Below are 21,140 nucleotides of genomic sequence, written 5' to 3'. Positions count from 1 at the left end.
AGCTCGCCCGCCGTCCATCAGCTTCCACTTCAAGGCTACAGAAGTCGATCTGACAGGCTTGTCAGGCCTCCTCGCCATTTTACTTTTGCTATTAAAGACAATTCTGGGGGGGCGCATGTGGCGGAGCCACTAAGGGACTCCGATCAATTGTATATAATTCCCTTTAATAATATGTTAGCTACAGCCTGAGTCTGTACCTTTGTTTTCACTGTTTACATGTACAGAGCGCGATCACTTTAATAGTGCGGGTAAATGCGATGACGTCATGCCGTTCATCACGTGATCCCCCACCGGCGGGAAAAACGTGATGCCATCATGACGTCAGCCACGGGACCGCCCTAGCAGTCCTCGTGGAGCCTCTGAACTGACTAGACCTATATTCGATGTTCTCCTGTAGTTATTCGTTAAACTCTGTTAGTTTTCATTAAACCTCGTTTATTTGATCGCCTGAGTGGACCTCAGTCTTTTGGATAGGAACTAGACATTCCTACAATGCCACCTTGTTCTGGACTCACCCACCAGAGGAAATGGCTTCTCTGTATCTACCCTACTGAGTCCTTTTATCAATTTATACACATGAATTTGATCACCCCTCAACCTTATAAATGCAAGGAAATACAAGCCATGTTTATGCAACCTATCCTCATACTTTAACCCTTTAAGATCTGGTATCTAAGCCACGACTTACTATTTGCAAGCCTTCCTTTCCCTACCCCAGTCCAACAGTGAAAAGACCTGTGTACTGATGGCATCAAACGCAAGGAAACTGATGTTAGGACTGTGAAGCTAACTGATGTTGTTTTTGTTTGTATGAAAACATTAATGGAAAGGAAAGCATGAATTTCTGTACTTTGTCTGAAGTAACAGACAGGAAAACCCCTCTATTTATATGCAAGGAGATGCTTATTCATGCATGGATTTATTTATGCAGCTACTTAATGTAAAACAAGATTGAGGGGAAATATGATCCAGATTGATTTAAAAACTGAGATGGATAACAAAGCCAGAAGCAGGTTATTTATCTTATGAGCAAAGAACTCGATAAGGTAGCTATAAAGTTAACATGCCCTAAGGAAGTCCTGACATAGTACTGGGCATGCAAAGTATGTTCACACCTGAAGCAGTCAATTAGCAACAATAGCTTGCATTTATATAGCACCTCTAATGTAGAGAAACATCCAAGGTACTCCACAGAAGTAGATATATACATGTCTGGTGAGGAATGGGATTGAGGGTCATTAGAATAAATAGAGATAAGGATAATTGAATGCTGTTTGGAACATAATAGTTTCTGAGCCACTGGGTCATTGAAAATTGCATGCTAAAGAAGGCAGCTGTTGAAGGATGCTAAGGATGTAAGGTCTGTTAGATAAACTGGAGTTTCTCTTGATGTGCCTGGGAGGAGGGGGAAGTGACAGGGAGAAATTTTGTAGCACTTTTCCTCAGTCCAGCAGATTGTGCACAGCCTGTAGAGGAATTGGCTTGATGGAGCAATACACCCTTCTTACATCAAAAATATGAGAAATTAGTAGATCAAGCTGATGACTGTTTACATAATTACTCTATGAAATATGACTCCAGGAAGAGAAATATACCATGGCACAGGTAACTTAATATCTGTATTCTTTTGATGGACTTATCTGTCCCTCCCTTTCTGTACTCTTGTCTGTGTGGTGAGATTTCCTATTTGCTCTATCTATAGTGAAATTTTAAACATGCTCTTCATGATTTGCAACCCAAAGAGAAGAGGCGAAATCTCCGTGGGATAGGGTGGAGGAAATGGAGATGTGGAGGAAGAAACTGCAGTCTGACTGATCAGGGCTAACCACCCTTTCCCAGCAGTTAAATTAAGTTGGTTCATTGTATCACGTGAGGAGGCCTGATGTTAAGTCACTACAGTATGGGGTAGAATTTCCACCGTAACTTTGGCGAAAGATCGGTGTAAACTCTGGTGAAATGGCATAAATAGCTGCTTATTGTTTCCTCAGGGTTTCCACTGAAGTTTGGTGGTAGAATAGGAGAACCCTTGTGAAATTGCTGTCACTAATGTATAGAGGAGGGTAAATAGTGATTTATTCAGATATATCAGTACAGTATCAACGACATGGGTAGAAAGAGGAATGAGGTCCTGCAACAAGAATTTAGGGAGCTAGGTAACAGATTAAAAAGCAGGACCTCAAAGGTTGTAATCTTTGGATTACTCCCAGTGCCACGTGCTAGTGAGTATAGGAATAGGAGGCTAGAGCAGATGAATGCGTGGCTAAAGAGTTGGTGCAGGAGGGAGGGCTTTCATTTCCTGGATCACTGGGTCTGCTTCTGGGGAAGGTGGGACCTGTACAAGTTGGACGGGTTGCACCTGAACCGGAACGGGACCAACATCCTTGCGGGGAGGTTTGCTAGTACTGTTGGGGGGGTGGGGGGGGTTTAAACTAACTTGGAAGGGGGATGGGATACAGAGTGGAGCTATAGTAGGGGGTGATGCACAGCCAAATATAGAGGAAAAAACAAGTCAGCCTGGAAGGCAGAGCAAATATGTAATGGCACAAGTGAGTATGGCAAGGCTAGATGGCATTTATTTTATTGCAAGGAGCCTTGCAAGTAAGGCAGATTAATTGAAGGTGTTGATGAACACTTGGGAGTATGATATTGTTGCTATCACAGAGACATGGTTGAGGGAGGGGCAGGACTGGCAGCTCAATATTCCGGGGTATAGAATCTTCAGGCGAGACAGAGGGGGATGTAAAGGAGGAGGGGGTGTCGCAATATCAATCAAGGAGTCAATTACTGCTGTAAGGAGGGATGATATCTTAGCAGGTTCCTCTAATGAGGCTATATGGGTAGAACTTAAAAACAAAAAGGGGGCAAGCACTTTACTGGGAGTGTAGTATAGGCCCCCAAACAGTCAGGGGGAGATAGAGGAACAGATGTGTAGGTAAATTTCAGAGAAGTGTAGAAATAATAGGGTAATAATAATAAGGGATTTCAACTTCCCCAATATTAACTGGGATAGTCAGAGTGTGAAAGGCTTAGAGGGTGCGGAATTCTTAAAGTGCATCCAGGAGAGCTTTTTGAGCCAGCATGTAGAAAGTCCTACAAGAGAGGGTGGACCTAATTCTCGGGAATGTAGCCGGGCAAGTGGTGAGGTGAGAGTGACTGCCCTTGACATCAAGGCAGCATTTGATCGAGTGTGGCATCAAGGAGCCCTAGCAAAACTGAAGTCAATGGGAATCAAGGGGAAAACTCTCCATTGGTTGGAATCATACCTAGCACAAAGGAAGTTGGCTGTGGTTGTTGGAGGTCATTCATCTCAATCACATGACATCACTGCAGGAGTTCCTCAGGGCAGTGTCCTAGGCCCAACCATCTTCAGCTGTTTCATCAATGACCTTCCCTCCATCATAAGGTCAGAAGTGGGGATGTTCGCTGATGATTGCACACTGTTCAGCACCATTCGAGACTCGTCAGATACTGACGCAGTCCGTGTCCATATGCAGCAAGACCTGGACAACATTCAGACTTGGGCTGACAAGTGGCAAGTAACATTCGCACCACACATGTGCCAGGCAATGACCATCTCCAACAAGCGAGACTCTAACCATCTCCCCTTGACATTCAATGGCATTACCATCGCTGAATCCCCCACTATCAACATCCTGGGGGTTACCATTGATCAGAAACTGAACTTGACCAGCCATATAAATACTGTGGCTACAAGAGTAGGCCAGAGGCTGGGAATTCTGCGGCGAGTGCCTCACCTCCTGACTCCCCAAAGCCTTTCCACCATCTACAAGGCACAAGTCAGGAGTGTGATGGAATACTCTCCACTTGCCTGGATGAGTGCAGCTCCAACAACACTCAAGAAGCTCGACACCATTCAGGATAAAGCAGCCCGCTTGATTGGCACTCCATCCACCACCTTCAACATTCACTCCCTCCACCGCCGGCGCACTGTGGCTGCAGTGTGTACCATCTACAAGATGCACTGCAGCAACTCGCCAAAGCTCCTTCAACAGCACCTTCCAAACCCGCGACCTCTACCACTTAGAAGGACAAGGGCAGCAGATGCATGGGAACATCACCACCTACAAGTACCCCTCCAAGCCACACACCATCCTGACTTGGACCTGTATCGCCGTTCCTTCACTGTCGCTGGGCCAAAATCCTGGAACTCCCTTCCTAACAGCATTGTGGGTGTACCTACACCATATGGACTGCAGCGGTTCAAGAAGGCGGCTCACCACCATCTTCTCAAGGGCAATTAGGGATGGGCACTAAATGCAAGCCCAGCCCAGCACGCCCACATCCCATAAATGAATTTTAAAAAAGTGTCAGTAGGAGAGCATTTTGGTGACAGTGACCATAATTCGGTGAGATTTAAGGGAGTCATGGAAAAGGACAAAGATGGACCGGAAATAAAGGTTCTAAATTGGGGGAAGGCCGATTTTAATATAAGGCAGGATCTGGCCAAAGTGGACTGGGATCAGCTACTTGTAGGAAAATCCACATCAGAGCAGTGGGAGTCTTTCAGCAAGGAAATAGCGAGAGTACAACGCCAACATATTCCCGTAAAGGTCAAGGGTGGGACCAACAAACCCAGGGAACCCTGGATGTCAAGGGATATACAAGAATGGATTAGGAAAAAAGGGAGGCTTTTGGCAGATACAAAGAACTAAAAACAGTGGAAGCCCTAGAGGAGTATAGATAGTGCAGGGGTGTACTTAAAAAAGAAATTAGGAGAGTGAAGAGGGGGCATGAAAAAACACTGGCAGGCAAAATAAAGGAAAATCCCAAGGTGTTTTATAAAGTTTATTAAGGACAAGAGGTTAACCAGGGAAAGAGTAGGGCCCATTAGGGACCAAAGTGGCAATCTGTGTGTAGAGCCGGAAGATGTAGGTGAGGTTTTAAATGAATATTTTGCATCTGTGTTCACTATGAAGAAGGACGATGTAGGCTTGGAAATCAGGCAGGGGGATTGTGATATATTTGAACAAATTTGTATTGAGAAGGAGGAAGTACTAGCGGTTTTAACGGGCTTAAAAGTGGATAAATCCCCAGGCCCTGACGAGATGTATCCCAAGCTGCTGTGTGAGGCAAGGGAGGAGATTGCATGGGCTCTGACACAAATTTTCAGAACCTCTCTGGCCACAGGGGAGGTGCCAGAGGACTGGATAACAGCTAACATAGTACCATTATTCAAGAAGCATACTAGGGATAAACCAGGGAATTATAGGCCAGTGAGCCTAACATCAGTGGTAGGGAAATTATTGGAAAAAATTATGAGGGACAGAATTAGTCTCCACTTGGAGAGGCAAGGATAGTCAGGATGGCTTTGTCAGGGGGAGATCATGTCTAACCAATTTGATTGAATTTTTCGAGGGGGTGACTAGATGTGTGGATGAGGGTAGTGCAGTTTATGTAGTCTACGTGGACTTCAGTAGGCTTTTGACAAAGTCCCACATGGAAGACTGGTCAAGAAGGTAAGAGCCTATGGGATCCAGGGCAATTTGGCACATTGGATCCAAAATTGGCTTAGTGGCAGGAGGCGGAGGGTGATGGTCAAAGGTTGTTTTTGTGACTGGAAGCCTATGTCCAGTGGTGTACCGCAGGGATCGGTGCTGGGTCCTTTGCTGTTTGTAGTGTACATTAATGATTTAGATATGAATGTAGGAGGTATGATCAGTAAGTTCGCAGATGACACGAAAATTGGCAGAGTGGTAAATAGCGAGGAGGGAAGCCTCAGGCTACAGGACGATATAGACGAGTTGGTTAGATGGGCTGAACAGTGGCAAATGGAATTTAACCCTGAAAAGTGTGAGGTGATGCATTTTGGGAGGACTAACAAGGCAAGGGAATACACAATGAATGGTAGGATCCTAGGAAGGACAGAGGATCAGAGGGACCTTGGTGTGCATGTACATAGATCCCTGAAGATAGCAGGATAGGTAGATAAGGTGGTTAAAAAAGCATATGGGATACTTGCCTTCATTAGCCGAGGCATAGAATAAAGGAGCAGGGAGGTTATGATGGAGCTGTACAAAACGCTAGTTAGGCCACAGCTGGAAAACTGTGTGCAGTTCTGGTCGCCACACTAAAGGAGGGATATGATTGCATTGGAGAGGGTGCAGAGGAGATTCACCCCAGGATGTTACCTGGGCTGGAGCGTTTCAGCTATGAAGAGAGACTGGAAAGGCTGAGGTTGTTTTCCTTAGAGCAGAGAAGGCTGAGGGGGGACCTGATTGAGGTGTACAAAATTATGAGGGGCATAGATAGGGTAGATAGAAAGGAACTTTTCCCCTTAGTAGAGGGGTCAATAACTAGGGGGCATAGTTTCAAGGTAAGGGGCAGGAGGTTTAGAGGGGATTCGAGGAAAAACCTTTTCACCCAGAGGGTGGTTGGAATCTGGAACTCACTGCCTGAAAAGATGGTAGAGGCAGGAACCCTCACAACATTCAAGAAGCATTTAGATAAGCACTTGAAATGCCATAGCATACAAGGCTACAGACCAAGTGCTGGGAAATGGGATTAGAATAGTCAGGGCTTGATGGCCGGTGCAGACACGATGGGCCAAAGGGCCTCCTTCTGTGCTGTATAACTCTATGGGCTCAATTTTGTCAATGGGGAGCTTTTGGAGGCGGGACTCCCACTTTTTGGGTTGTAGTCCCACCTCCATCGACTTGTGGCCAACCCATGCTATTTTCCCTTGATTGACTTTGTTAAGCCCACCCAGCGGGCTCAGCAGGCCAATTAAGGGACACCTGGTTACTGGTGACGTCAGCGATTGACATTTCATCTGTCAAGAGCTTTTCACAGATGAAAAATCAGCGTTTGACAGCTCTGTGAAGCTGTCAAACACTGACAATCTGTCTTCTAACTTAAGTCCTTCTACTCAGACTCAGTTAGAGATCTCTCCAGACCAAAAAGCAGAGGCTGCAGCTTTTGACAGTTCAGCGGCCATTCTGCTTTCTGTGCCGGTGAGCTGTGGGACTCCCAAGAACTGAAGGAAAGAAGTCTGCAGGAGAAAGTAAAGATAAGTAAAACTTATTACAGTAAAAAACTTTACACTTACCTCACACACTTACCTCTGCACACATGCACCCATCACTCACCTGCACAACGGACATCTCGACCCCTCCAACCCCTGCAGACCGATGGTCTGCCTCGCTAACTTGGCGTGGTTCGGAGCCGTCAGGAAGCCCACACTTCAGGGCTAAAAATAGGGATTAGACAAAAAACTGCCTTTTAACTACCTGTTAACAGGCAGTTAATTAGCACTAATCCCCTTCCCGCCTCGGGGAGGCGGCTCCCAGCACAGGTCGGGTACCCGCCTCTTGGGACGTTGGCACGGAGGCGGGTTGGGCGCGGGATGGGTTCCTGCTCCCCGATTCTGCAATTTTTCCACCACTCCCGCCTCCAAACCCGCCTCCTCGGGGCTTGGAAAATCGAGCCCTATGACTCTATGGCCTCGATTTTCATTGGGCTGTGAGGCGGGCTTTTAGGCAGGCGGGGTGTTAAAATCGCAAAAAATGGCAGGCGGGATGCCCCCCGGCCTGGTTCCCGACTTCGAGCAATTTTACCTCAGGCGTGTCTGATGGTCCCGACTCCGTCCCGCATCCAACAGGCGGGACTGGCCTTTAAGGCCCTTAATTACCACTAAATGGCCTCTGTAATCCTATTTTAACAGGCCCTTGCAACTTTAACCCTTTTCCCACGTAAAACACGCCTGGTGGGAATCACGAATGTGAAACCTGGCGGGAGCACTATTGCATTGGTGACTTTCAACTGCAGGTCAACCATTAAAGTTGAGATTTGAACAGCCATGATTTGCAAGTGGCAGGACTTAGTGGTCTCAGGTCTGGAGCAACTTTTAGAAGGTTTAACCACACCTGTGGAAGGTTGGAGCCTCACACCCATCTCCAGTGTGACCTCCTGGTGTAGGGGGTGGCTGTGTTCTCAGTCAGCTTCACCTCAAACTGTCTCTGAGCAGTTCGAATTGCTCCCACACCCCTGGGTTCTAGACACCGGACTTAGGTACAGGTGGCGATACAGAAGATCGAGTAGACAAGTGGTTTGGTGCAAGAAAACCAAAATTTTATTAAAGGCAGAATAAAACACAATACTGAGAATTACTGATCTAGTTACAGGCATATAAAATTAATACACTTATATGGGAATGGGGAGCACATGGCACATCTTGGGAAACAAATACATTAAAAATCCCCTTATCCTTATCCCACCCCCTATACCTAACTAGATTAAGCTATGAGGGGCCAGGAATTCATGCTCACCAATTCGAAACCTGTTGCTTTAACTGGTTGGGTTTTGAGGTTCGCTCTTTCTGTCCTTTGGGGTATCTTGTCGCCACGTGGTCACAGGGCGCGGCGCTGAAGTTGTTTGTGCGAAGCACCCTCCTTTTCTTCCGTCAACATCTTCGTCGGGTACTTCGTCGCGAATGGCCTTCTTCTTCTTCAGGCGGTCACCGACGGTATTGCTACGGTTGGGGGTCGGTTGGCGGTCTTTACCGTTTAATGATTTTCCTACCCAAGCTTCGAACACCAGCTTATTCTTCAACTGGGCTATTATTGTCCATGTAACAAACGCCAGCTTATAACTAGGCCGTTTGTCTTGATTTTGCTACCCATTCTTTGAAGGCCAACATATTCTTAAATTGGGGTTTTACTGTCCTTGCATGTAACACCAACTTATTCACCAAACACCAGCTTATAACTAGGCGTTTGCCCCCCAATGCGTCTTTCCGCTGCCCTTCTCTGCCTTTACCGGTTTACCGTATTTTTCATCTCGTCTCGTCTGCCCGTTTGTGGCCTGTGTGTCCTGTGTGGTTTTGATCTTGGGTCTCGTTCTCCTCCCGCGTTGGGCCCTCGGTGTAGTAATGGGTGTCCTTGGTGTTGAGCGGCGTGAGGAGCGAGGAGAGAGCCCGCCACGAGGCCAGGGCACGAGAACGAGAGGCAGCAGGCCAAAAGCTAAACGATAAGAGGCCAGCGCAAGAGAGCAGAGGCAAGAGAGCGATCACTACCGATGGGCCTACAATTATACTCGGTTCTTCATTCCTTATCTGCGCGCCAAATCAGGTCAGTCCTTTGCCTAACTTTTTGGCGGGCTCGTTTAAAATGATTACAGCCATTTACTTTAACGACTTCTGGAGTGGTTGTCTCTGTGTTTAATGGTTTCGATGTCCTGGCTGTTTGTTATTTATGAAACTTAATCAGGTTTCCTGACTTATCAGCTACCTGTGAGCTGTTACCGATTAAATATGCAGAAACCTAATGGCCTCGATTTAGGCTCATTCTAACTTGATCTGTTTCAAGGCAAATGAATGCATATTCTGTGTTTGCTTTAGCTGTCTGGCTCCACAAAGTCTCTTCATAGATTCATGCATTTTAAGTTTCGTTTCAGGTTTGAAAAAGGTGCCTGTCTTTTCTGCAGGGCCTTGCTTTTAAAATCCTGCACTTTTGGTCACGAGGTTGCAGAAGCCATTTTGGGTACCCCTTTTTAGCAACTTGTCCATACAGGGTCCGTTTATCCATAACTTTCGGGGAATGTGGGAATTTTGCGAACCCTACACTCCCCCTGTTGATACTAAACTTGCTTTAAGCATCATCCTGATAAGGTGAGCAAAGTTTCCGACCCTCCACAGTCAATCTTCCCCTGCAATTACCTATCTAAGATACCCATGACACATGCATTTCCCATTCTGTAAAATGTAGTGTACATAAGCATACATAGAATAATTACAGTCGTTTACACTCATCCAAGCATGGAGGGGGTCCAACACCCCTGCACCACTTGGTACACGTCATCTTTATTGTAAATAACACGTTGAAAATCTTTGTTAAAACAACAAAACACACACAAAAAAACTTTAATCAATAATACAAATGACCAAATCAAACAGGAGTGTCTCCCTCCACCTTAACATATTGGGGCAGTAATTCCTCCCCAAACGCATGAGTACGGAAGGGGTACTCACGCGTCTGGCCGGAGGAAATGCCGGTTTTCAGCATGCACAGCGCATGCGCTGAAAACCGGCATTTCCTCTCCTCTAACCCAAGAGGTGAAGAGGCTAGCGTGTGCGCTGTAGGGGGCAGCGCGTGCGTCTTGGATTTCCTCTGTTTTGGGGGATTTGCGCATGTGTAAAGGCCTCCGGTCTTTACGCTTGTAAAAAGCACACGTAAGTATTTATTTTTACAGGTAAGTGGTGTTTTAGTGCAATTTAGAATTTTTTTTTCCACAGGTTTATTATTTTAAAGAATCTACAATAAGGTAAGTTTAGTTTTGGACCCTTTTTATTAAAAATTAATTTTTTTCAAAAAAAAAATTATTGTTTAAATTATTTTTTTAAACTTATTTATACTTAATTTCATGATTGGGATGTTTTTTTTAAATTTTATTTAAAGTTTAAGTAGTGTTTTGGGGTGCAGTACTTCTCATGAGTTTGACAGTTCTTACTCTCAAACTTATGAATGAAGTTTCCCCTCCCCTGATTGGCTGAACAGTGCTCACCTGATCCCAGCCGGCACATCGCACTAACTACGCCGCTGGGTCAGGTTAGCACAGCGCGCTGACATCAGAACCGGGCCACTGACAGGAAATCCACTGCGGGCCAGGTTTCAGATGTCGGCACGCTGGGTAAGTGCACATCGGGGGCTTGCACGCGCGGCAAGCCCCCGACACCAAGTTCTGGGCCAATGTTCTTTCCCTGTCCTTTGGTTTCGGAATTGTAGTATTTGACCTTTTCCCTTGCACTGAGTGCATACTAGGTACAATACTATCCCCAACTGGCAAACCACGAGAATGTGGGAAGCCAGTCTAATCCACGAAGGGAGAGGGGGAATTTTGTAGCCGAAATGCGCTACATACTTTTGCAGATTGGTAAAATTCTCCTTTACAGTGAGGTGAACAGTGGAGGGTTCGGCAATGGGGACAATTCGTTCCTGGGCCACTTGAACTTCTGCCTCGGGTTTAAAGCAGAAACTGCTGTCACTAACCGGACACCAGCTATGCTGTCCATGCTGGTAGCGGGGTGCTCCTGTGGTGACACAATATGTCCCACCTCCTATATATGCTACCTGCGGGGGAACATGGCCTTGTGCCATTGCCCCCATGGTACAATTTATAGGTTTCGCGCCAGCGCATCTGAACCTGCACTGTGGTTTTGAATAGGCATTCAAGTGCTGGGGACACAGGATTATGTGTGCTTCCCGGCTCCGGCACCCCGCGAGGTCAGTACCTGTCATAGCGTGCTCCCACTTTATGACCTAAGGTGGGACCGCTGTGAAACGGATGTGTGCACCCCCTTGAATGACTCCAATGTTCTCAACCCTGTACCGGCGCAGGTCGGGCTGTCCTACCCATGACCAGCATCCTAACTACTATACCCATGATCATGTGGTTGGACCATCCACAGTCTACTGGGACTGGGTAGGCCTCAGAAGCTAGCCGGAGTTGGCACGGGCTTAATGCATTCTCAAACAGATGGAGGGCTGCAAGGTGCTTGTTGCTGATCCAGGAAGGGACTAAACCCTGTTTTAAATCCTCCAGATTACTGTGGCCCTCGCCCAGCAACCACGCCCCGTACAGCACGCACACCACGTTCTGCGCAGCCTGGTCAGAAGCATTTCTGTCCTCCCTTATGAGGGCATTTATGGTCTTTGCGTGCTTCTCCAGCTCGGCTATAATTTCTTTTAAATGGAACGTCATGGCGTGGTCCTCATGTAACTCCGAGCCCACTACTTTGTTCTCATCCATTAAGATTTTCTTTAACTGTGTTTTTAAACTGTTTATCTGGGTCTGGAACTCTATGTCATCCAAACTGTTGATGACAGAGGACCCAGTGTTAAACGCAGTAAAAACATCATTCCATGCTCCCCTTCTTTGTCTCCCCGTATTACCCAAAAACTCATGGTGTGTGGTGTACAGTTCGGTTTTGTCGACATTAGCAAAATCGAACTCGTAAAACTTTCTAAACATCTCCTTTAATAGGGCCTGGTATAGCTGTTCTGTCTCTTTGGGGCACCACTCCGGTAAGTGTACCTCGGTGAGGTTTAAAATCACAGAGGCTACCGCATAGTGTACCCCTTGGTACAGCACCTAATCCGTAGGCACTAGTACCAGCCCACCTCCTGGTCCCTTGGTGGTGGCGGGGCACCCTTCCCTGTGTGTCCTTGCTGCCTGGGTTGTGGGCAGGGGCTTTCGGAGGCGGGCCACAAGTTCAGTGGCATTGACTGGGATAGGGGAGTATGGGACCATGCACGCCTTCAAGCTGGTATCACATTTCATCCCCTCCCCGGTGTCTTGCCACTGCCGGTGGAAAATGATAGATATGCCTGTGGGGCAGACCCTCTCTGACCCCCACATACAGACTTAAATCCCTTGATCCGGTTCCCACCAATTGTCGCAGCACACACTTAATCCCCTGTGAGTCCCTGTAATCGTCCGATGGGTATTGTCCCCCAACCGTTCCCACTCGACAGCAGGGTTCCTCATATCCTTGCTCAGTTTTCTGAGCCACCACCACCTATCCAAAGGAATGTTTCCCTTGCATGTTAAACATACACGTTTCCCTACGGTGACGCTAACACTTGTGGTAACAACCTATACCCTGGGGCACAGGAGGGAGGCCTCCCCGTACGTGAACCCAGTCTGGCTGGAGTACTGAGACGAATTGGACCCCAACCACCCTGGCCACTTTCCCTCGTGGACGTAGACGGTGATCTCCTCCACGTCCCGCTCGCCACTTCCATTGGTTACTATAGGTGCCCTTTCTCCTGAGCACCCATTGATGTGTGATTCCTCCACGTCACCTCGTTTTCCAATGTTCAGTCCTATCAGGGCGAGTAGGATTACGCCCCCCCCTCATCCTGAAAATCTTTCTGCAAAAGATACAAGAACATATAGCCAGGTCCCGAGGATATTCTCTGGCTTGGGTGAAGCATAGTCGGGTCTCGCGACCTCGACTCAAATACACAGGCCTATAAATTCAGTGGGCTGCGCCACCCGTTAGCGCCCAAAGAGGGCACTTAGTGGGTTTTGCACCACTGGACACGCCTCCCGCTAAATTAATCAGAACGCTAATGGCGGCGCTAGTCGTTAGCGCTGCGCTGCCACCGATGACATCATCGGTATGCGCAGCGCCCTGCTACTGTCCTTATCGCGAAATTTGGTAGCGCCCCCTGCTTTAACGCCGGTCGCAATTTGCAACCGGTTCAGGGGGGCCTACCTGCGGCGGTAGAGGCGCGGAGGTGCGGGGTGGCCATTTTTTTTGCTGGCCGCCTGCCAGCACTTCTTTGTGCCGCCGTCCCCGGCCTCCTGAGCCCCCCCCCCCAGCGTTGTGCTGGCTGTGTCCCAAGAGCCCGGCACTTCTCCTCGGTGCCGGGCCCTTTTGCCAGCACTTGCGATCGCCAATCACGCTGCAGCAGGCCCCTCCCCTTTAAGAAGGGGAGGAAGGCCTGCAGTACCGCAGTGCGCCATTCTAACTTGATCTGTTTCAAGGCAAATGAATGCATATTCTGTGTTTGCTTTAGCTGTCTGGCTCCACAAAGTCTCTTCTCAGATTCATGCATTTTAAGTTTCGTTTCAGGTTTGAAAAAGGTGCCTGTCTTTTCTGCAGGGCCTTGCTTTTAAAATCCTGTACTTTTGGTCACGAGGTTGCAGAAGCCATTTTGGGTACCCCTTTTTAGCAACTTGTCCATACAGGGTCCCTTTATCCATAACTTTCGGGGAATGTGGGAATTTTGAGAACCCTACACTGGGAAACCCCTCTTGCCACCTTCACTCAGCGCTTCCTCAACGGAGGCATATACCAGAAGCATGGGAGCCATTTATTTCCTTCCTTTCTGGGCATTAGATGAGCTCGAACACCAGCCACGGCACCAGCAGAACCACGAACAACAGCAACAGCAACAAGAGCACCAGGCTGCTGCTCACCCACCTGAAGCTGCACAGGCCAGAAGGGGCCAGCGCTTGGAAGTCGCTTGAGAGCACCTTGCTGCACATCAGGGGGCCATGGGGACCCATTTCTGCACTGGCAGTCTCACTCAGAAGGACTTCCATGAAGGTCTGGTTTCTCTGTTCAATAGATGATCATCGCTCCTCTAGAGATGTCATTCTATTATGAACACTCACCATGTTTTCTGCACTCTGGCGACCCATCCTTTCCATGGTGATGCGTTGATGCGCCAATGACTCCACAAAGGCTCTGCTCATGTTCGCTATGGACTCCTCCATTCGCTCCACACTCGCATCGACCCTGGAGACAAAACCTGCCAGAAACTCCTGCATCTGTTCCTGGACGTCCAGCACCACTGATCTTATGGATGGACCCAGAGGCAGAGGGTCAACATGCAGCTGAGCCGAGCTGGCAGAGTTCTGTGCCCTCTGACTTGCTCTCTCCACTGCTGTCCGTCTCCACAATCTGCTGATGCTCACTTGTGGGCTGTGATACACCAGGTGACAACACTATGTCCTGAAGGTCCCACCGAGGTGTGAGTGTCTGTGCTGGTGCTGGGTGCACTACATTCTGCTGATGCTGCGCCCTCAGAGGTTGCAGCTTCCTCTGAGGAGACTGGATGCTCTGGCTGTTCCTCCTGGCTAGTGGGGACAGCTGCTTGCGATGGTCCTGTGGGGGAGTAAAGGAAAGAGTCAAAGATGTGATGCTCAGGTTACATGCACATTGCATATTGCAGATGATCATAAGTCCATCTGTTAGAGCTTCAGAATCATTATCAGCAACTCATGCAATGTCAATGAGAGAGATGGAAAACTATTCTGTCACCAGCTTGCTGTGATGCACCCGTCTGTCCGTCCCCCACTTGCGCATCTTCCTCCACTCCTACGATCTCCAGGACCGCCTCCTCCCAGGGCGGGAGGTGGGCTAGTGAGGGTGGCCCTCCTCCTGTCCTCTCTCTTTCTCGCTTATTGTGAGCTCTCTTTTCCTGCAATGAGGGAGACAAGTGGAGGTTGAGTGAGAATGAAGGAGTGAGTGTAGAGATTCCATAGCATAGATACTTAGAAGGAGACAAAGATGGAGTGAGGTGGCAAGACCAAGGGCCCTCCCTGTGTGTTGTCAGTTGTGTTCAAAGCATCAGAGTGATAGGGAGTGTGAGGGCTGCATAGCCGAATAGTGATGTGAATGTGACCATAGAGAGAAAGGGAATGGATAGGGGTGCATGGATGTCAGTGTCAAGTGGGATGTGGAGGAAGAGATTGCTGAAGCTGAGTACTGGTGAGGAAAGGCAATGGGGTTCAGATTGAGGGTGATGGGAAATCCATACTCACTTTTCCAGTGCGCAGAAGGTCATGAAATCTCTTCCTGCACTGAATTCAGGTTCTGCGGGGTACTGATAATGAGTTGACCTCCTCTGCCACCTGGATCCACACAGCCGTGGTCTGCTGGGGAGGCTTCTTCCTCCCTGAAGAAGGGAAGAGCACCTCTTTATGAGCTCTTGCTCCCTCAACTAAAGCTTGCAGAGCCACATCATCAAACTTGGGAGCAGAGCTAGGTCTCTCGATGGTCATTCTGCTTCCAGGTCCCTCTAGCATGAAAGGGCAAAAGGTTGGCAGTCTGCAGAAGAAGCAAGGCTTGTTGCACACCTTAAATGCAGCAGCAATAATGACGTCATCGGAGGGGACTTTCAGTCATGAAAAATCCCTTTGCAAAGGCTTCCCACACGTTGGAAATCAATTGGCCAATTGAGTTAAAACTGCATCAATCTCCCACATCCATTTCGATTCGTGTGGGAAACACGAAATTCGGATAACACGACACCATCCCGCACCTGAGCTAAAATCATCCCCTCTGAGTAGAATGGGTGTTTAAAACAAGCTATCATAGGATATGTCAGTGCAGTATATGGTGAAGGGGGGGAAGGTGAGTTGTTGTAGGTTTTGTTGGCTAGTAGAATAGGGGAGAAAGTTGATGTTTAGTTACCTTATATCGCAGAACAAAAAAAAATACAAATTCGAGCCTGAGTAAATAATTCTAAAAATCTGTATTTTCTTTCTCTGCAGCTGTCTAAACTGAATAGTGTTACTCTTCAATCTTGGCTGAAATGTCGTGGTGTTTCTGTGAAAACAAGGGACAAGAAGGAGCTGCTAGTTTCCAAAATCATGGAATTCATCAAAGGTCCTGCAGAATGAATTTGATAATATTCATCAAGATAGATGTCTACATAGAGTAGAATAGAGTCTCACAGGCAAGCAAAGAGATGTTCCAAGTACTGTAATGTAAGTTTTATGTTCTTTGTGGATCTCCCACTGTCAGGAATTTTTAGCGTATGCTACCTGTGTCTTGTTTGTTATGCTTGATTATTACTTATATCCTAATGCCATCTAATTTATTCAAATTCAAATATATTGAGTAATACAGAACTGATTCATGTTATCCAGCAGTAATGACGATAACAATTTTGGTCAAAATGTTATTCAATGGCATTGCTGCACTCACTATTAATTAGCTACAGTAACTATGTGCGAATCAAAGAATCTTTCTCTAATTTACTTTGTGTTACTAAATTTTGTTAAAACTCTGATATGTTACAATATATTTTTCATGAAAGAACACATTCATTTATCATTGTGATATGTACAGTGATGTGTATAGTAAGTTATAAATGCAGTCTGATTTACTTCTCTGAAATAGTCTTATATAATTGTTCATTTACTGCCCAGTAGGATTAATGTTTCACACACCTGAAAATAAAAAAATAATTTACATGGGTTAAATTGCAATTAACAACTCATTTAAAAGATGGGGGTCAATTTTAACTGTTTCTCCGGGCGAAAAACAGGCAGCAGCAGGTTGGCCGGTCGTTTTACACTCAGTTTGATTTTCCATTCCATTGAAGTCAATGGAAAGGAAAACAGAGCAGACGATCGTCTGATGCCTGTTTTCCCCCTGGTGGGAACAGTTAAAATTAATCCCATAGTCTTAATAGTTTCCTGATGGCTCATTGAAGTTATCTACTCAGTAGCTAAGTCCTGCAAACCATGAAGGTCCAAGGTTCCATACCCGATCTGTGCTGAGTTAGCTAATCTCAAGTTAGCCTCAGCACCTCTAAGGGAGGGTGTGCAAAGTCACCCAAAGTCCCTGCTCATTCTTGCTATCCAAATGCCCCAGCAGGAAGTGAACACCCTTGGATGATAGGTGCGATGCCCTTCGAGATCAAGGAGCTTGCCGACAGTGAATGCTGACGTTCACATAAACCCATGAACAATGGCACAAAAGCAGCCCAGCTTTTAAAATCAAACTTCTCTCTAAAATACCATTGCCCACTCCTTTATGTCAGTGACTAGTAACCTTTACTGGCTGATAGTAGGCAGTGGAGCAGAAACTGTTACTCACTGGCATTACAAAGCACTGTTTATAGGTAAACATTTGTGAAATAAATTTCAGTCCAAGGTGATAAAATAAATATTTGCTACCATTTTGGATAAAATAGTGCCCTTTGAGTTATTGATATTGCATAGAACCTTCAGCTCCAAGCATTAGAACATAGTCTGGTGCTAATTTTGACTTTGTGCGATAGTGTAAAATGGGTGATAGCAAATTGGCAGCCCGTTTTACATTGGAAATAAAAATGGGGAGAGTTGTAAAATGGGCTGCCGATTCACTATCGCCCATTATACACTACCGCAAAGCGTTAAAATCTACCCCCTCCGAGTCACTTTGCAATCCTAGTTAATTGTATTGCTCTGTCAATTGCACCAGGAAGATTTTGTCTGTGTACCGTATGTGGTGTCATCAAATGAGTTCATAGAGTTTAATTACAATTTTTCTGCATGTAGAACACAGGGAAGATCTTCCGCCATAGATATTACACTCAAAAATTGAGAAATATGTTTAGTAGCAGATGATGGCCATGAAATTCCACGTGGCTCCCACCAGTTGCCCTTCATAATTCCAGTGGAAACCAGAGAAATGGCATAAACAGCCGAAAATGACAGTATACGCCATTTCTCTGGGGTTTCCATTAGAATTACAACGGGAGACCAATGGTAGCCCCGTGGAATTTCAGGGCCAGTGTGTTTACCTTTAGAGACTACCTTGAAGGCTCGGTCTGAATTAAACCTAAACCATTCTGACTTTCATGTTCTTGTTATCTTTGGAATTTGTTAAATTTAAGAATATTTTTAAACAGAAGAAACTTTAGATAATGCTTCAGTTGGAATTAAAGTTTTGTAGCATACATCTAAATTAGGTGGTAAAATGGTTGCTAACTAATTGAATATTCACTTAATTACCAAGGGAAGAAATCTCTAAGATTTTTGAAGGTTTGCTGCAAAATTTGTAGTTAAACAAGAAAATCTGTTCTTAACGCAGCCATTCTAACTTTTGCATATTCAATATTTAAATCAGCTTTGTTTATTGGATCACAGTTATTAACGTGTGCATTTATGACATGTATTTTGGCAAGATCTGGATTACTTACTGTTCACTTTGAAGTATAAATAAATTATTTTCTGTTTTATCATTTTTAGGTTTTTGTTATTGGTTTTCAGCATCTACAGCATGACTTGTGTTTATAAGTTGATCAGTCAAGTTACAGGATTAGACACAAAGGGATATAGGTCTAGAAATTTGTCTCGGGCGGTGGTGTAAAACGGGCGGTATTGGATCGGCTGCCCGTTAAACGCAGTTCCAGTGCAGTCGATGGTGTCAGGCGCTGAGTATAACAGGCGGCCGGTCCAATACCACTCGTTTTGCACCACCATCCGAGATAAATTTCTAGACAATATTTTCCTTTCCATTTTCCAGAATTAATTTTAATACCTAATTTTCAACAGGTAAATACAACTCACTTTTTAAAAAAATGGCAGATGCATGGGATCTTTAAGCAGATGATTTCTATGTAATAGAATTTTGCTGGCAGGAATACCAAAAAGATCAGCCAGTGATAATAAATAAAAACAAAATGCTGGAAACACTTAAAAGATCAGGCAGCATCTTTGGAGAGAGAAACATAGGGTTAACATTTCAGTTCGATGACCTTTCTTCAGAACTGTGATACTGATCCTTTAACACTTTTTAAGCAGCTAACTTACCTGGTATATAAATAATAAAAGTTCCTGAATCTGGCTATGAAGTGCTCAGAAATTTTGTGAAATAGACCTGGGCCTTGACTGGCCCAGTGTACTGCAATGGCGAAACATCAGCAGGACCTTTTTTGGTGGCGGACAGCTCCCAAACAAGACGCAAGGTGCATGGACGTGAGCCGATAACAGATCATGTGAACTGGGAGAACTCATTGAAACATAAAGCAAGAACAGAAGTGTGTGGACTGAGAGCACAGAGAGCTTTTGTAGCAAATTATCCCAGGCAGCGGATCTACTGCAACTAAGTCAACTCTTGGCCTTGGTAAAAGAACAGTGAGTGAGAAAGCTCAGGCTCAACTGCAACTGAGATGTGTTATCTGTCAATGAAATTCTGCAGGGATAGTCAACCATCTGCACAGCACTAGCAGTGGCAGTGAAAGCCTCCACTGCTGTCAGTTCTGATACCACAGGGTCCTTCCAAAAACCCTCAAGTAACATCGCAGGCGTCAGCTATGGCTTCTGTGCTGACCCTGTAACAACTGCCAAGAAGAGTAAATAAGCAAGATGGATCGAAATGCTGTTTTCTCTTCAATACTTATCAAAATGTCCTTCTGAATAAGATACCATCCATGGCTTGTACAGGCGTATGTAAAATTAAACATTATACTTGTCACCGATTATCTATCCTGATCCTCCTTCTTCAGCTTCTTGCGTTCAAGCAACTGGCATAGCATAGGTAGCACTCGAGGACTTCATTCTGGCCAGATATCTTTCGATCAAATGTTAAATGCTAATACTAGAGCTGTTCCTCTTGTGCACGTTTGTATATTCTTGTACAGTTAATGCAGACGATATGGATCTTTTGCAAGCAGAATGGAAATTTCTTGTTTAAAATGTTCAATGGATTAAAACCATTGAAATGTATCAGGAGGACTGACACTAAACATTTCCTGTGTTACACGTTTGTATACCTGCCTGACACCCAGATTGTTGAGAAATCCTGCTGTTGCATTATTTGCATCAACTAACATTTCACCATCTTACATGACTTACACAAGTAGAACATATTGTTTGATAATTTAAAGTAAAAGGAGGTGCTATACAATGGAAATTTCCAAAGACACAGAACCAGCTTTTTGCAGGCCATGATCAGAGCAAGTAAATGGCTGGGGCTCCTTTCTCTAGAAAAGAGAAGAGTGAGGGGTGACTTGATAGAGGTCTTTAAGATTATGAAAGGGTTTGATAGGGTAGATGTAGAGAAGAAGTTTTCGCTTGCAGATGAGACCAGAACTAGGGGCCATAAATAGGAGATAGTCACTAATAAATCCAATAGGGAATTCAGGAGAAGCTTCTTTACTCAGCGAGTGGTTAGAATGTGGCACTCACTATCACAATGAGTAGTTGAAGAGAATAGCATAGATGCATTTCCGGAGAAGCGATATAAGGGAGAAAGGAATAGAAGGATATGCTGATGGGAACACAAAAGCAAAATACTGCAGATGCTGGAAATCTGAAATAAAAACAGAAAATGCTGGAAATACTCAGCAGGTCAGTCAGCAACTGTGGAGAGAGAAACAGAGTTAACGTTTCAGGTCGATGACCCTTCGTCAGAACTGGAAAAAATTAGAGATGTAGCAGATTTTTAAGCAAGTGTGCTGATGGGGTTAGATGAAGAAGGGTGGGAGGAGGCTCTTGTGGAGCATAAAACACCGGCGTGGACCAGTTGGACGGAATGGCCTGTTTCGGTGCTGTAAATACTTTGGGGGGAAAATTCGGTTGATTAGCGTCTCCCGTTAGCGCCCTAAGAGGGCACTAACAGGGTGCAAAGCAACTAGCACCCGGGCGCAGCGATGTTTACACCGCTTGTGAAATTGACCAGATATTTTACGGCGGCACTAAACACTACCGCCATGATCTCCTGCGCCCGCAGAGCGTGACATCAGTCGAGCGTGCAATGCCCCGGTAGCACCCCGGACCGGATATTGAGTGGCGCTCCTTGCCTTTCTGCCTGCCGCTAGCAACGACAGGTAGAGGGGAACGTTTTGCAGTCGGGAAGGTACTGGGGGAGCTATTTAAAGGTGGCCTCTTCCTTT

The 21,140-nt window shown here is 45.9% G+C and overlaps 1 protein-coding gene across 1 annotated transcript in view; it reads left to right on the top strand.

The window, feature by feature from the left end:
• Positions 1-18,487, top strand: part of LOC147115125 (uncharacterized) — a 57,193-nt gene extending 38,706 nt beyond the window's left edge. Inside the window, exon 4 of the mRNA XM_085992130.1 lies at positions 16,024-18,487. Within this exon, the coding sequence (XP_085848256.1) occupies positions 16,024-16,152 (129 nt within the window). The 3' untranslated portion in view covers positions 16,153-18,487. The remainder of the gene's footprint in view (positions 1-16,023) is intronic.
• The last annotated feature ends 2,653 nt before the right edge of the window (positions 18,488-21,140 follow it).

This window comes from Somniosus microcephalus, chromosome 7, assembly GCF_052327205.1.
Source record: "Somniosus microcephalus isolate GS21.2 chromosome 7, FLI_Smic_1.0, whole genome shotgun sequence".
Taxonomy (NCBI): domain Eukaryota; kingdom Metazoa; phylum Chordata; class Chondrichthyes; order Squaliformes; family Somniosidae; genus Somniosus; species Somniosus microcephalus.
Note: the sequence above shows the minus strand (reverse complement) of the source record. Positions and strands in the feature narration are given on the sequence as shown.